Source organism: Taurulus bubalis (genome assembly GCF_910589615.1).
Source record: "Taurulus bubalis genome assembly, chromosome: 2".
Lineage (NCBI taxonomy): Eukaryota > Metazoa > Chordata > Actinopteri > Perciformes > Cottidae > Taurulus > Taurulus bubalis.
Window position 1 is genome coordinate 11,071,595 of NC_136590.1, and position 17,484 is coordinate 11,089,078.

At 40.9% G+C, this 17,484-nt stretch overlaps 2 protein-coding genes across 2 annotated transcripts; one reads left to right on the forward strand and one right to left on the reverse strand.

Moving 5' to 3' along the window:
• The first annotated feature begins 1,457 nt into the window (after positions 1–1,457).
• Positions 1,458–5,755, forward strand: becn1 (beclin 1, autophagy related). Its single transcript, XM_079237161.1, has 12 exons — positions 1,458–1,587; positions 1,806–1,938; positions 2,037–2,101; positions 2,610–2,668; positions 2,826–2,916; positions 3,056–3,192; positions 3,293–3,487; positions 3,581–3,727; positions 3,892–4,041; positions 4,155–4,215; positions 4,320–4,462; positions 4,863–5,755. The coding sequence occupies exons 2-12, from the start codon at positions 1,812–1,814 to the stop codon at positions 5,029–5,031; spliced, it is 1,344 nt and encodes a 447-aa protein (XP_079093287.1). The 5' UTR covers positions 1,458–1,587; positions 1,806–1,811; the 3' UTR covers positions 5,032–5,755.
• Positions 5,756–6,763: 1,008 nt separating this feature from the next.
• LOC306753289 (serine/threonine-protein kinase tousled-like 2) lies at positions 6,764–16,785 on the reverse strand. The gene is made up of 21 exons (XM_079237160.1): positions 16,696–16,785; positions 15,545–15,639; positions 14,207–14,278; positions 13,634–13,706; positions 13,487–13,524; positions 13,190–13,282; positions 11,758–11,865; positions 11,048–11,140; positions 10,467–10,577; positions 10,224–10,360; positions 9,980–10,132; positions 9,544–9,610; positions 9,326–9,423; positions 9,146–9,227; positions 8,873–8,964; positions 8,623–8,712; positions 7,845–8,014; positions 7,539–7,677; positions 7,244–7,355; positions 7,056–7,163; positions 6,764–6,942 (listed from the first exon to the last, which is right to left on the reverse strand). Exons 2-21 carry the CDS (start codon positions 15,635–15,637, stop codon positions 6,769–6,771), a joined length of 2,103 nt encoding a protein of 700 aa, XP_079093286.1. The 5' UTR covers positions 15,638–15,639; positions 16,696–16,785; the 3' UTR covers positions 6,764–6,768.
• Between the last annotated feature and the right edge of the window lie 699 nt (positions 16,786–17,484).

Here is a 17,484-nt window from a genome sequence, read left to right on the forward strand (position 1 = left end):
ATGGTGAACTTCTCAGTCTGACCTTATCTATGATTATGACAAACTCTGCAGGGCAAAGTTAAGACAATGTTAATGTTTGATCATATCACATTTACTGTACATATATATTGTATTGTCATACAGATAGCCAGATGTAATGTTATATCTAAAAAAGGAGGCAACAACACTATTCAGGGTGGCATACATTATGACACGCATGCTCATAAACTGATTAAATCCTACTTGCTGTGTTGTGCATGTTTTGTGTAGACACTTAATTGAGTTTTAATGTCATTTTTTCTTCAGGTTTCTAAAATACTTAATAAATGCAAACTAGTGGGGGACACTGTTAGGTGTGTCTACAGAGAATCATTATGTAACACTGTATAGCAGCACAATGTGACAAACAGCAAACATGTGATTAATAAGCACAACATTCCAGTGAGTTAAATCAGAATTAGCACTCAGTGGTAATTTCCGGTAAGTATATTGTACCCCTATAAATATTGTTTAATGTTCATATGGTGTCAGAAGCTGAACTAGCTAGCGTTAGCTAAACATGAGACCGTCTAACGTTACGTTAGCTGCAATGATTTGTTTTTGGAAGGTTACACAACTAGCTATAATCTTGCATTTATGACTTTCTGAGATTGAGACAATCGACACGAATAGTTCAGCAGAACAATATGTGACTCAAAGAGTAGACAACAGTTTTTGAAATAGCGCTGATTCGTTGTAAATAATAATAATAATACAAAACAAATCTACATTTACCCTGTTTTCTTACAGTTTGGAGTTATCAACACAGCAAGCATCCGCTTCAGTTTTCCCGCAACTAACGTCTTCTTCTGCTTTTGTTTAACTGCGTTTTGCAGCTATTGTTACAGCGCCCCCTACTAGGCCGGAAGGTGAACTACATACTGCACAGAAGCGACCCCACGGAAAATGCTTTCGTGATCCTTTTTTATTTTAGGGGGTTTGTTTGATTGTTTTTGTTTGTTGTAAGAATAGCGTAAATACACAAAGGGCGAAGAACAAGAGGTTAAAGGATTAAAAAACAGAGCAGGCTTAATAATGTCTAGCTTTAATTTCCCCCATGAACACACACAAATGTGCGTTAGTGAATATAATATAAATATATACAATATAATTGTATTGTACATGACATCATTGCTTTTCAGTCGATGTATACATGTTTATAATTCTAACATCACCGAGTTGTTTATGTTGTTATAAACGGGCATATTTCCAACTTTAAAAAAATGTTTTAAGTTAGAATCCGGTATTTAAAATATATATATATATATATATATATATATATATATATATATATATATATATATATGTATATATATATATATATATGTGTGTGTGGTATCAGTACTTCTTATTTGTTTACGGTCTTTCGGGGTGGTTTCCCCTCGTGACTTTCCCACTTTTAATCCTGACGTCACATCCGCCGAAAACAACAACAAGGAAGTGGAAAGAGAAGTCCCGAGGTGCAAAATGCAACGGTCTCGCAAAACATATTAGAAGTGATTTCTAATTTTGGACGCGCGCCAATCAGGATTATTATGCAATAAAAATCTTCATTCTTCACAAGCGACAGTGAGTCCATCTTGTGTTTGTGCACCGTCGATGTGTGTTACACGCGCGCTAGCTGCAAGGCTAACGTCTCGGAGTTTATAGCAAAACAGATAACGTTCACGAGCAAGACAGCTTTGATCAACAGAGATGTTGGCAGTCCATCTGTCAGTAGTACTAATCACCACATGTTCGCTGTTTACAGAGTCCTTTTTGTAATGTCCTTGCGCGTGTTCTTGTAGCTCGCGATGGAGGGCTCCAAGTCGTCGAGCACAACCATGCAGGTCAGCTTCGTGTGTCAGCGCTGCTGCCAGCCGCTAAAACTGGACACGTCGTTCAACGTGCTGGATCGGGTCACAATCCAGGAACTTATTGGTAAGTATACCCGGGAGAATAAATCACCGGTGCTGTAAAATGTAACGTTTGGTGAGAGGTAGTGGCGTTAAAACTGCTCCATCTCTCCTCCTCCTTAGCTCCGTTGGTCACAGTAACTCACAGCAAACAGGCTGACATCACTGAGGGGGAAACAGCACCAGAGGTTGGTGCAGCAGAACACACGCACACACACACACACACACACACACACACACACACACACACACACACACACACACACACACACACACACACACACATATAAAATATCCTGAAAGTATACTCAGGACACATATCTGCAAATAACTGGAATTCATGTGAGCGATTGTGTTGAGCAACTACTGTCACCATACTGTCGAGTTCAGTAACCCTAATATATCCGCTCTCGATAGGCATATGAAAGTTATAGATAGATAGACAGTTATACTTTTTTTTATCCCCAGGGGGGGATTTGTTTGTGGCAGCAGCAAGCAAAGTTAAATAGGATACATACAAATATTAAGTATGAAAAATACTCCATATGTACAATACAATTGCAGAGCATATTACATGTGTGCAAAATCTAACCCGCAAGATTTTTAGAAGACCTAAAATTTAAGCAAGCAATCATTTCATAATAAGATATGAACATTAGCAAGCGTAAGTGTTTCACAATTATATTTTCCTTCCAGGAGACCTTTGTAGAAAGCAAGCAAGATGGAGTGTCAAGAAAATACATCCCTCCTGCACGGTGAGCACTCAAGTCCTTTCATTACAAAAAAAGAAACTGAATATTGATTTTAATTGATGTGTGTTGAGTATTTTCTTGTTATGATTCTGTCAAATGATCTGTGGGTAGACTTACAAATGCAGCAAAGTTGACTGAACCACTTTATCCTGCCCTTCAGAATGATGTCCACAGAGAGCGCCAACAGCTTCACACTGATTGGAGAAGCATCGGATGGTGGCACCATGGAGAATCTTAGTCGTAGGCTAAAGGTAAAGTCTACTTTCACTTTGCTGAAAAATGTGAAATGAAAAATTCCATTACATCTGGCAAGAATAGCAAACAATTAGGCTGTTGACAAAGCAGTTTGTTCGGGGGGACTCATTGTAACTCTGATCCAATCCCACCCAGGTGACCAGTGACCTGTTTGACATCATGTCGGGACAGACGGACGTGGACCACCCGCTGTGTGAGGAATGTACCGACACCCTGCTCGATCACCTGGACACGCAGCTCAACATCACAGAGAACGAATGCCAGAATTACAAGTGAGCTGGTGCACAGCAAATATTCTCAATGCCTCCTTATAAGCTGTGTGTGTGTGTGTGTGTGTTTTTAATGACCCACTGTATGTGAATGTATTTTCAGACAGTGCCTGGAGTTGCTGTCACACCTGCAGGTGGAGGGAGAGGAGACCTTGCTGGCAGAGCTGCATCAGCTGAAGGAGGAGGAGGAGTCTCTGGTCCAGGAGCTGGAGACAGTGGAGGAGCAGAGGGCTGCTGTGGCCCAGGAGCTGACCCAGAGCAGGGTCCACTCTCAGCAGCTGGACACAGAGGAGCTCCAGTGAGTGACCCAAGGGTGTGTGTGTGTGAACATTTACTACAAATGAGACCGTGGCTAACGGCTCAGTGTCCTTCCACTGCTTTGTGCCAAAAGGTACCAGAAGGAGTACAGCGAGTTTAAACGGCAGCAGCTGGAACTGGATGATGAGCTGAAGAGTGTCGACAACCAGATGCGTTATTGCCAGATACAGCTAGATCGCCTGAAAAAGACCAATGTCTTCAACGCCACTTTCCACATCTGGTATGCTATGCCACACACACTGTATGCTACAAATTAATCATTTAGTTTTTATGTTAACCAATCAATCATGACCTAGCAGATATTTAATATAGATCTCCGGGACAAAGATGAATTCGATGCCCATTGACTGAGAATGTGGATTGTTTGTCTCTGTTCTGGTCCAGGCACAGCGGCCAGTTTGGAACCATTAACAACTTCCGTCTGGGTCGACTTCCCAGCGTCCCAGTGGAGTGGAATGAGATCAACGCGGCCTGGGGGCAGACTGTGCTGCTGCTGCACGCTCTGGCCAACAAAATGGGGCTGCGCTTCCAGAGGTGCACATTGTCATTTGTTTTATTTTTTACGTCAGTTATTCACAATTACCGTTTATTACAAATATTCTGCCAGTCGGTGCAAAATGAAGCTCAAATAGCACGTCTCTCGTCAGATATCGCCTTGTCCCGTACGGAAACCACTCATACTTGGAGTCCCTAACAGACAAGTCCAAGGTAATACATACCGGTACAAGATTTTCAAACACAGCTCTCCCCAACATATAAAAACTCCCCCAGGCTCCAATTCTGCCCTTTCTTCCTGTCTTGGGTTTGTCCAGGAACTTCCTCTGTACTGCTCAGGTGGCCTGAGGTTCTTCTGGGACAATAAATTTGACCACGCCATGGTGGCCTTTCTGGACTGTGTCCAGCAGTTCAAAGAGGAGGTGGAAAAAGGAGACACTGGCTTCTGTCTTCCATACAGGTCAGATACGATGTGCACAGTCTGACAATAAACACAAGTGTGCAAGCTGTAAATATTAATGACGTTTGAAAGCACATTAGAAACCATTACCTTGATTTATTCTAGGCGGGGAATTGTCTACTTTTGATTATGCTTTCGGGGCAAATAAGGGAGATTTGGGAAAGCTTTGGCTATAAAACCGTTTTAATGATTAAAGCATGGCCTCCAGCCCAAACACTTACTTATGTGAATAGCCTGATAAAGCTCACAGTATCAACAGTCACATTTTAAAGTCCAATTGATTCATTTACACTACATATACTCTGCACTGGTGCCAACCAAGCTGGAAACAGACAGACTGGCCTGGTGGCCACAGTGTCAGGAAACCTTCAGCAACTCATCGTTTTATTCCATGTCTCAGGATGGATGTGGAGAAGGGCAAGATCGAGGACACTGGCGGCAGCGGCGGCTCCTACTCAATCAAAACGCAATTCAACTCTGAGGAGCAGTGGACCAAGGCGCTCAAGTTCATGCTCACCAACCTGAAGTGGGGACTGGCCTGGGTCACGTCGCAGTTCTACAACAGATAGACTCTCTGGACAATGCCTTTGGATACTGCTGCATATGATGTGTGATGGATGGATTTTGTGTGAATCTTATTACTTACTTGGCCAAAGGAAAATAAATGGTTTTGTGTGTTCCATTTTTGCAAGTCTTTTCAGTACAAAAGAAGCATGAAGCAATGTTTTAGATCTTCAGTCCAGATTGTCTGTGTTTTTACATGTTACACAGTGGAAGCATGACAGACAGGCACGGTGTGTTGTCACGTCTCCCTGAGCAAGCAGAACGAGATAACTGTGCGTGTCTTCATTTCTTTTTATCGCCTGCTTCCCTAATTGATATCTGGCTTTTTCTGAAGAGCTGACGTTGCATTAAGAGAACCATTTCCTTTAAGGCTAGAATGTAATTTAAAAGAAATCTTCACCAAATTCACTTCTAACCACTTTATCAAGATCAAGGTGTCCTTGCTCTCTGGTTGCACTGCACACCTTTGAAATCACTAAATTTCTCCACCGTCCCTATTACATAAGCTGCAGGAGTTGGCTGTGATATTAGGGTCACGGTTGGATTTGTTATAGACTAACGCGTTTAGTATTCAACAAGTGTCAGTATTTCATTTACCTTGAGTGCAGTCATCACGTTTGCCACTTACATACACACGTTGCAGGTTAACTGTTGTTTTTAGAGGTACACTGATAGAGCTCCACCTCCTTTGTGTTCATACTCTGCACCATAACAATACATTTGTCTGTTTTATATGCAATGGATACTTTTAATGGTGGGATTTGAGTAAATAAAACATTTCATGCTGTGAAAAACAATGTGGTGTGGAGAGTTTCTTAAATGCATTTGACACAATTGCCAACATTGAAACACATAACAGTATACCAATGGCAACAGCATGAATGATTAAACTGATAAATACTCTGAATGGAACTTGGTAAAAAAACAAACATCAGTCCCCCTTAAGTATTATGTAATTTCCCCAGATCAAGTTAAGACACCGCAGAGTTAATCAAGTGTTTTTTTAATGGTTTCATAATTATTTCTGTGTAATCTTAACTCTTATTACAGCACTCACTCATAGTCAGCCCCCCTATAAGGTTAACAAAAACATTAGAGGGGGTAAATTTCATGGAAAAATATGGACTTAATTAAAATAAACTGACTTCCAGTTATCCATTACAATATTTATGAACCTCTAATAGTGCCATGTCAACAAGGTAGACCTTCAACTTTGGTCATCAGTCATTCCTTATCACCTGTAGGAGCCCTTTCTAAAAGGTTCAAACATATAGGGATACATATTTGAAACTGACCACTTTAGTTATGGAAAATAGTTTGCTAGATGATGCATTTTAAGCAGAATGGGATGACATTTCATGAATGCTTCTTCTAAATTTCCCACAGAGTACAGGTCCACACATGGCACACTTCTCAGCTTGTCAGTTGTGCAATTTTCCGGGTGCTCCTTGAAAGGTTGTTGTTAGTGCATGCTTATGGGCAAATCTTTGGGTTCTACTGAGCCCACAGGCACAGACCGGCCCTTCATCTTTAGCACTTAGATGATCGTGGTGGGCACAATTCCTACTACATCACCGCTTCATCCATCATTTTGGTTCCATTCACACTTTTAGGATTCCAACACCCCATCATACTCTCTGCCCACTCACAATCAAGAGAGCAAAGGAGGAGTCTGAAGTATGAAATGTCTCTGCGTGGCTTTGTCCTCACCAGGGTTTTATTCCGGTTTCTTTCAGCCCGTTTCAGTTGGAGGCACTGCTGCCGTAGCAGCCGGAGGTGGATGGAAGAGGAGGGGCCTGAGGTGTGCTGCTGGCTAGGGCTTTGCGAATATGGGGCATTAGGAATGGGTCGCTGGCCAACTGCAGCACATCCACACGGTCCTCCTTGTGATAAGCCAGGCAACGTCGAATGAAGGCCTATGAAGAGAAACAAATATTATTTCTTGCTTAGGCTACTTGCAACTAATATTGCTTCAGGCGTAAGTGTAATGGTGTGACATTATAGTTTTTTAGAGAAATGAGCACTGCACCTTTGCTTCCGTGGAGACCACAGGTTTGGGGGGAAACTGCACCTCAGTGGCTTTTAAAATGGTGTTTTCTTGAAGGATATCCTGTTGCGACTGGTTGTGACCGAACGGCTGGAATAAGAGAAAAGGGAGATGGTTAACAGAGAGCTGAAAAACAAAATCCCTGTTAAAGAATGCAGTTAAGTGCTTACCTTGCGTCCATATAAGCTCTGGTAGAAGATGACCCCTAATGACCAAACATCCACCTTGTTGGATATTTTGGGGGGCTCCTTGCCCACCACAAAGCACTCAGGAGGCAGGTACCTGTGAGCCACACGATCACAACATGAGATTGAAATAGGTTCTCTCTGCACACTTTTCTAAATGATGAGGGGAAGTGAATTAAACTGACAACATTCATATCAAAAGACTGAGCCTCTGCTACAAACTTATGCAGCCATATTTGTTTCTTGGTTACTGAATGCAGTGAGATGTGTCTCTATGTACCAGTAGGTCCCAGCTCCTTGAGAGGTCAACTCCATGCCATCTGCTGAGTTGTAGCTGTCATCATCCATGATCTTGGACAGGCCAAAATCAGTAATTTTAATCTCTCCACAAGATGTGCCATTAACTAATAGGATGTTTCCTGAAACCAGAACAGTAAATAGAACCGTAAAAAGTACAATTACAAACATATGACTGTAAACTGCCTTTTTTGAGCAACAAATATATGTTTTTCGATAAACAAACATGTGTAAATATTGATCTTGGTTTGTAATTAGTTACTATTCTATAAGGGGGATGACAAAATACCGGGCTTGAGGTCGTAGTGGATGATGGGTGGGCGAATCTGGTTGAGGTACTTGAGGGCGTTGACAATCTGCATGACGATAGAGCGGCCCTCCTTCTCGCACATCAGCTTATTCTGCTTCAAGTAGAAATCCAGATCATTGCCTTCACAGTACTCCAGCACTGTGCAGAACCTGCAAGTGGTAATCCAACAGATCATTTGGAAAGTTTTCATCACTTTTTAAATTGGTTTAGCAAACTTTGGAGTAAACAGTTGCTTATTTACACTTCTAGCAGTTATGATCAACATCATCATTAATTTTGAGTAATGTTTCTGGCCAACTAGTGAATTTAAGGATTTGCAGCCTTTTAGATCCATCTTAACTCTTGAGGTAAATATCTGGCTCTTTAGATGCTAAATGCTCCACTGTGTTCACTAGCTAGTTGCTAACTTTGTCTGTCTGCCGTTTGGTACTGAGAACGGAGGGTACAGTGAGTTTTTACACAGAAAACAACTGTACAGAAGCGGTGAGTAAACCAAAACAGTTAGGTTGCAGACTGGAAATCAATGAGCTGAAAAGCTGAGTAAAGTACATGGGAGCTGCAGATTTAGGTGCAAAGTCTCTGAAGGTTCATCACTACGTACAACACATTGTTTTTCTAAAAATATAAATTATAGCTGCTTAAAAGGCGTTTTCTCCTTTTTAGCACTATATTATGTTTAGCACTTACATGTGGCATATACAAGCATTATATTTTCATTTTTGACACTTATGAGCTATATGTAGAATGAGACACTTACGAGTCTGTGTCGAGTGAGAAATAGTCGTAGAGTTTGACTATTCGAGGGTGGTCAAGTTCTTTGTGGATTCTGTACTCTCTACAGGCGTGTCTGAAAAGACATAAACCATTTAGTAACTTTGTAAAAAAACATCACAAATAACAGTTTTCAGTATGAAGGTCCACCGTATAAAAGTTCATTTTAGTTTTAAACATTTCCAATGACGCAAAAGAAAAAAGACCAGGCACGGTGAAAAGAGGTGCAGACTCACTTGTGGTAGTTTTGCTTCTTCTCCTCCCTCCAGTTCTTGTTAAGTTGATGGATTTTAATGGCCACATACTGTTGCTCTGTCAAATCAAAAGCCTGCAAACAATGAATGCTGTATCAGTCGCTGTTTACTGGATACAGAGTGTTGGGAGTCTCATCGCAATTTAATTCTGACCTTATGTTATTTAAAAAGGCCCACTCATAAATACAAAAAATATAGTCTGGTACTCGTAAAGAATGGAAGTAGATAGACAAAGTGTGAATGGCACAAGCTTACCTTAAAAACCTCACTAAAGCCACCTCTTCCAAGTAAGTGTAATAGCAGATATCGGTCGTTCAGCGTGGGCTGGTCTTTAAACCTATAAAACAAGACTTTCTTAAAACATTTGTCTCTTTCAAACTTTAAAGGCAAACTACAGAACTTGTGGAAAGCATGTAAAACTGAGATGATACATACTGCGAGTTGTCCTCGTTATGGATTCTCTTCAGCTCACGAATGTGTAGGTTTCTTACTCGCTCCAAATGCTCCAGTTCAGCCTGGATCTCTGCTTCTTCCTGCATACAAACACACACATCTGTCATCTTCCTAGTCAATGGAAACAGGTGAGAGCAGTACTATAGGTCTTTAGGTTCCACAAATCTCAAAACTGTGATAAACTGGTGGTGAACTGGTACCTTTTTTAGAAAACCAATTCGAAGTTTAAAAATCTCCTCTTGCTCGTGGTAGTCTGCCAGTGATAACCTGTGTGAGATAAAGTGGCAACAGTAATTTACAACATTATAACCAGGTAAGCTTGTGAAGAAGAAAACACTTTATATGCTACACTTTTACTTCAGATCAAATGGAAATACCAAGCCTCCTTATTATATATCTGTACAAGTCTATGTCTAACTGATATTCTATTGCTAAGATAAAACTCCAACTGTCAGTATGTAACTACTTATAACCAATAGGATATATTTTAGAATAATTACATTTGCTCTTAAGATAAAAAAAAATAAATAATGAAATTCAAGCTACACAATTCCTTTCTGGCTTATTCTGTATTTTGGAGTTGGTCTACGTGAAATATCTACTGTGATGTAATTGAGCCATTATTTGTAATCTTACGCTTCATTCTCCTGGCCGTTGCTCCTGCTCTTTCGTTTGCTCTGTTCCAGGCTGGGTGGAGGCGTCTGAGCCATGGAGGGAGGTTTCCTCTTTCCCAACAACTTTCTCTGCCTCTCAATGTCCTCTCGCTGCATGTTAACTCGCTCCTGCTGCCTAAAACAGGCAAGAATAACCTAGTGTAAACATCCTTGTATGCAGATTGGACAACATATAAACACATGTTTGTGTATATTTGCATGCTGACTTGATGAGGTTCTGGAAGGCATATCCATCTGTCCACTGCTCTGTAAAGGAGGCTCCATGCCGTACGGTGGTGAAGTGGCCCAGACGCAGACGATCCTGCATGCTCTTGTCCCTGCAAGCCATCTTCTCCTGCTTTGACTACGAAAAAAGATGAATTGAAAATTGGGCATGCACGCTTCAACAAGCTAACACAAGCTGCCTCTTTTAAATAAACATATTTTTGCAAATGCATATATACACCCACCTTTTCAATTAGGAGCTTCTTGCTCATGGTGACACACTTGTTAAGCCGTTCCTTGTAGCGCTCCAACATCTTCTGCTGCTCATCTAACTGCCGCCTCAAGTCACAGTTAGCCTGCAAAAAAACAACAAAAAAAAAACATCATCACTTTGACATCTTATTCTAATGACAACATGGATTCAAGGTTGTTTTGTTCTCAAACTGACATGATGCAACAGCTATCCGTGCGTCAGCTTGCTGACATTTACACCAAATGTATTTTCAGCCAAAATGGCATTTGAAAATTAACGAGCACAACCAGACCGGTGCAGGTTAATTATTGGGGGTGTTGTGTCAAGTAGTAGCACATTGATTGTGAAGTGATTATTAAGGACATTTGTGAATGGGCATTTTTATTCAGACATATCGTTGACTGTGTGTGACGTTAATCATTGTTAGACGACTTTAATGTGATATTTCAGTTTCAGATTTTGTCAGGAATAAAATGCTAACTACTCTGAAGTTCTCTCCAATGGTCCAAATGCTCCAGACTAATCACCACCATCAGATTTTTAAGACAGAATTTAAATATTTTCTTCTCCTACCCTCAGCAGGTCGTCTATCCTCCCCTCTTTCTTCTCCAGGTCAGAATTCTTGTCCTTCTCCAGTGCTGACAGTTTCAGCAGCGTCAGATCTGACTAAGGAAGAAAGGCAAACACAAAGACAAGCCAACAATTAACATCTCAGACTCGATTGATGTAGACACCCCTTGGGCCAGTCAATAACAAAATACACCATCATTTTAAATATATCAAAATCAGACATAGGTATCTTGGAAAGTAGACATGAATTCAAAATGTTGACCTTTAATTAGGCCAATTAGTGTAATTTGCAAGGATAGCTGGATGTTTGTTACAAGTATTGTCAGAGGAACTGCCGTGTGGGGAGCAAGGCCTTTGAAAAGTTGACCTTTAATTCTTGCACATCTTGAACAACTAGTGTCATTTTTAAATGGCAAAACAAGGTGTGAAGTTGCGTCATCTCAACAAGTTTGGTCAAACTCAATTATTAAGTATCTGAAATGACATTTTTTCTAAGATGCAGTAGTTTTTTAAACAAAAAAAATACTTTTCTCCGTTAAAGGACAAAATCATCGGTTCTTGTAAGAGGTAATTGTAAAAGTCTGAGCCAGATACAAAGCGTGCTTCAATTCAAAACCTTTCACATTGTGACTAAAAAAAAAACATACTGTATACTGAAGGAAAAACCTGAAAAGTTGGTGTTAACTTGAGGCACAGGTGAGCCAGTGGTTTACCTGGCTGGCTTTGTGCGAGCATGAGGGTGTGGGGGCTGTCTTCACAGAGCTGCAAGATGAAGAGTCTGTGTGGGCTGAGCCTGTGGACGAAGGACTGCCTTGCTGAAACTGCATTCCAGAGACATAGAAAAGAGAGAAAGGTAGAAAGACACAAAGGGTAAAATATAACAATGATGTAACAAAGCAGGCAGAGGGAGATTGTGAAATAGCTGAAAATGTTAAAAGGAACAAATAGTGTAGCTAATAAGGGGGAGAGAATTGTAACGTAATTAAACAATTACTCAGATGAGTTGTCCAGTTACTTCTATTATTTTTTGCTTTATGAGACCTGAGGGATTTAGGAAGGGCAGGTAATTATAGAGTGCTATAAAATCTCACAGTTTTAATGAATATGTTGTGTTGTTCGTACATCTGTCACTATACAGGTCTTTTAAATAGACCATATGCTAGACTAGAGAGTTCCTGAAAAACAATCGTACGTACCACCGATATACACTTTACTACTACAGACTATGACACACACTAAAGTAAGCGTGCTAATTAAGAGAGCTATCAAAAACAACACCACAATCAGCATTAACGTCTTTCTTTCATGACAGTTAAATGTGGGAGTATTCAGGGCCGAAATGCGTGACAGACAGCTTTTGTTCATTTGTTGCACTATTAACCACTATAAGGCCCTGTTTAGACACACATTAGCACTGTGTGGATTAACGAGTCATTGCATGCTGTTTAGTAGGAAGTGAACAAGGTTGTGTAGTTGTGATGAGAATATTATCATGACATAGAGGTATGAAAATGGTAGGTGAAGAGGTACCTTAATTAGACTAATACACAAGATAGTCAGCAACCGCCACTATGAATTTGAAAGTGCAGGCACCGATTTTACATAATGTACACATGGTCCTCCTGTACCGTTTCCTGCCTTACATGCCAGCTCATTGTATCAAACCTACAATCAAAGTAACATCTGAAAACGTCAACAACACCAGCAGTGAGAACATGAACATTAGCTAGTTTGTTTCTCTGGCCAATGATGAGTTTATTCTACATTTGATCCTCCCAGTTAATAACCACCACACTCAATCAGCCGACCTGTCAATGCTACTCACTTGATGTTGTGCTTGTTTTCCATTTCTGTTAAAGTCAAGCTAAAGAAAAATATTTCAGTAAATGATCTATTTCATAACTTTCGACAAACCAAACACATGTATATTAAAATGGATCAGACTTTGGTATAAAACAAAACATCTCTTTATTGATACATGGCTAACCAACCCTCTCCAATTAAGAGGATACCGATAATAAAGAGAAAATGAACACAGACGCATCAACAGAGTCATTTGACACTGGCTAAAGCTTTAACAGCAAACCAACTAAGGAGAGACAAAGCAGTAGAAAGAAGGCCATGGAGATGGATGCTGGTGCTCACCAGAGGATTAGACAGTGAGTGCTGTGGAGAGGAGCGCACCAGCATGGGGATGCCCCGGGCAGGACTGGTGCCAGAGCCACTGCTACCGGCAAACTGGCCACAGGGCAGGTGACAGAGTGAAAACAAGAAAGACAGAAAGAAAGAAGACTTGTTGTTATTTAGGAAGAATGTGATGAAGGACCATACTGGCACAGGCGGAAAGTGAGAGTGAAGACATCACACAGACGTTTGAGAGTGAAGCAATACACAGCAAAGGGGCGAGAATGCAAAATTCAGTCACCAAGACTAAGTACTCACCTCAAAATAATCACTTATTTTGTGCCCTCTCCCTTTTCCTACAAAAGAAGTAAAACATTTAAATGATTTGATCATATACTATGTTCTTAAGCATATACACATACATGTTGTTTGTGTTCTCTCTGTCAGTAAGTAGTTTGGACTTACCCTGGCTGTTGCTGTCATAGATGTCCCCTTTTCTCTTCCTGCGTCTCTGGTCATTGGACTTCTTCTCTGGGGTCTGACATGAGCGGAAAAGCAGCACAGCTTAGCTTCTACACCATTAGGTTTATTCCATTAGCCACATTAACGTAATGGTAAATAAACTTAATTGACCAAATGAAGCCTTGCATCTTTAATTATATGTATGTAATTGCACTCCTCGCTAAAAATGAAACTTTTCACCACAATGCAGTAAGAACACTAGCAGCTTCTTTTCTGGGTTCAGTATTTAATGTATTGCCTTTGGGTTGTATATGGTGTCACTGACACTTTTTATACCTGGAACATTCAATTCATGTGTTAAAATCCTGGTTGCTGAAATATGGATAGACCACACACACTGTACTGTTCCCAAGTGTTAGCATCCAACACTGCATACATAATACTTGACCATTTGTCAAAATCATAAACAATCACCAAGGATACAACTGAAAGCCAGAACGTGCACAAATAGTCAAGGGCATGCAGATGAAGGCACAGTCACTAAGATTTTTTTTATTTAAACTTTCCCCAACCAACCTCCATTTCCTTGTCACTAAGAGATCCTGCACTGCACAGAGACTGGTTGGATGATTCACTGTTGGCTGAACTCTGGAAAACAGAACACACACACACGCACACGCACACACACGCACGCACATTAGACCTGCTTGATTGGTCATGCGCTACTCTGGTAAGTAGATCCTTGTGAGTGGGACTGGAAATTAGACATATGAGCTATTTACATGACAATTTATAGTACTCATATACACCAAAGAGGGTGTATATGATACTTCTGATGTTCAACCCTTTTACACTGATACGTGTACATTATTTTTCCACGCCTTGTATCTTATTTTTGTAGGAATTTCAGCACATGCATCTAAAACTTGTAGTTCTAAAATTACTGTCATTAGGCTAAGACGCTCAGCAACACACACATCACATTTTTAAGCTACTATTCTTTAATTAGTTGGTGTCATCATCCCACTAATGGCCAGCTGTACAGCCTGAAGAGACTGAGAAGAAACAGCAGGCTAATTGGTGCAGGACGCTAACGTTTCTAAGGCCAGCTGTCAGTCTGCTGCCCAAGGTCACAAATACAGCAAGAAATGTTCACATTTTTTCTCCCAACATAAACTTGATACTACACATTTTCATTGTAATGTCTTGAACATTGACTGCAGTCATCATACTAGCAGCCTTAAATAACACTTTAATACCACAGTGAGCTGACGTCACAATTCATTTCACATTGTAAGCCGGCGCAGGAATGATAGTGTTTGCTTTCTCAGGGGTTGCCATTTTGTCAAACACACTCCCACACACAGTAATACCCAGTTCAACAGGAGGGTTGCAGCATAGCACGCAGCCGATGCTGTGAGCTTCAGCTGCGGTGCCATTTCAGTGTCACTGGTCTCCACTGAAACAAAGAGCTGCTGGCCAGCTCCCATGTCAGCCAAGACAGAGCTTGTCTTGTTTAGCTTTTGCTCAGGAGACAAGATCATTCCACTGAGGGAAACTCTTGAACACAGAGCATCAGTCAATACTGGAAATAGAGAAGACTTCCAAGCTTTTCTAAACCGACCCGACTAACATAACAGAGCTGACTGGCTGCTCATGTTTGCATTCACACACATAGTGGGGTTGAGGGATGTTTGCTTGAAGGAAAACTGGGAGCTACTCTTTTATATCTCAAATGTATTTCTGCAGGGATAGCAAGGAACCCTCATTTACATTTCTCAACAACAAAATACATTCAGATCCACTCCTGCTACATCACCTCTTAATTGTAACAGCTGCACAAACGATCCATACTTACAATAGCTGATCATTTTGAGCATCAAAACAACTATTATGCTATTAAGGGATGCTAACCTTGGCCACACCAAGTCCAGTGAAACGAGCCTCAAGCAGTTCCTGCCTGCGTGGGTCCAGGCTTATAGCCTGGCTGTGAAGTCCTTCCATCATGCCTTGAAAGAGAGACACAAATAATGAATGAACATGTAACTTATGGGACGAACTGGGTTGGGTTGTCACACAAGAGAAAACTGCCACACAAGAATGAGGGAGTAGCACAAAAAAATAAAATTACAATTTCATTCTGTGTAGGAAAGCTGACAGGAAAAGTTTATTTTAAATTACACATTGAAGAACTCTAGAAATAGCAGGTGTTGTCAGGGAGTATTTTATAGTTGTAGTTTTATGGTCAACTAAACCAATTGAGCTAGTACTAAACAAATACTGAGTCATGTCAAAGATGGGTGTAATAGGATTCTTTCAGACTCTGGTGGACATTAATGTTTATTCTTTCCAGTGGCACACAATTCACCACTTGTACCTACAAATGCCTGCATGTTCAGAAGCAGGTGAATATGTCATTAAATGCTATTGATGCAAGGTGGATATTCAAAACGACAAACCATAGATTCATTGAATGAGTAGAGAGCTGGAAATTACTGGTGAGGGAGAGAATTAATACAAATCTGGAGGGACCTTTATCTGAAAGCACATAGGCGACGTTTCATGGGGATTACAGTCACTCCAAAACAATAACAATAACTAAATACTAAAAACAATAATTGGTAATCAATTAGTCTGACAACTTGCAAATGTTACCTTGCTAAAGAAAATGGGTTTATTCACATCAACTTCAATGACACAGACATAAACTTTGTTTAAGTTAACCGATGTTTCAGCTGAACTGACTGCATGACAGTTGATGGATAATTGGTTCCTGTTATTGACAGTATGTTGACTAACTCGGCTAACGCTAACCAACCTACCGTTAGCTGGTTAACATTGGCGATAAAGCAAATGTTAAACCGATAAAAATCCGGCGAACCTTTTCAAAAAGAAAAGAGAAACGCTCCCACGCATTGTCAAGTTACTGTGAACCGATTAACGGAAGAATTTTTACCACTTTTTTTGCAGCTATGACATCACTGGTTACGTGACAGCTAGCTAAAGCTACACGGTATGTTACCTAAACTAGCTTCCGTTAACGTTAGCCGCGATAGAAGTCTCACCTGAAGAACCTCTCGCAGTTTTCAGTCACCCACAGTCCTACAGAGGATGTTGTCCGTCCATCGGGTGACAGAAAACTCCTTAACAACTCCCACACGTTTCAAATAAAATTGTCGAAATTAAGTTGTCCATTTTTTTTCGAATCCAGGGAAGACATTTGTTCGCTTAGCTCGTGCTAGCTAAGGAGAGCCGTGTGGCCGGTGGGTCCTGCCGGTGTCATCCGGACAGGAGGCCCTGATCCTCGGGGTTTCCTTGTCCGTTGTGTTGCTCTTGCACGGGCAAACCTTGAGCTGTCAACGCTCTGAAAGCCTCGTAGCAAGTGTTGTCACATTTCTGCTTCACACGGTTTTTCTGTTATCATAAAAGAGCGATGGAAACGTTTACACCGGTAGGAGAAGTTCCGCCACCATGTTAGAATCCATTCTTTAATTAAAGATCATTACCCCCCTGCAGCAAGACCGCACAGGGCTCCAGGGAGAGCTTTTTATGGCGCTTACCATGCGTTTGTTTCAAAGATATTGTACCACCAGGTCGGAACCACCCAAACACAGCACACGACAGGGTGCAATCCAACAGGCAACTATCCGGGGTCCCTGGGGAACTGAGGACCAGTCCCAGGTCCCAGGTTCGTTACAGGTTATTTGACAAATTTGAGTTTTTACCACAAAAGTAGACTACACTATCAACTGGGTCCAGCATTATTAAGCGCCACTCTTGTAGAAGAATATTGCATACTTCTGTTGACTTGTTTTGCAATTTACCATTTGTGTGAATATAGTAGGCCTGCTCCA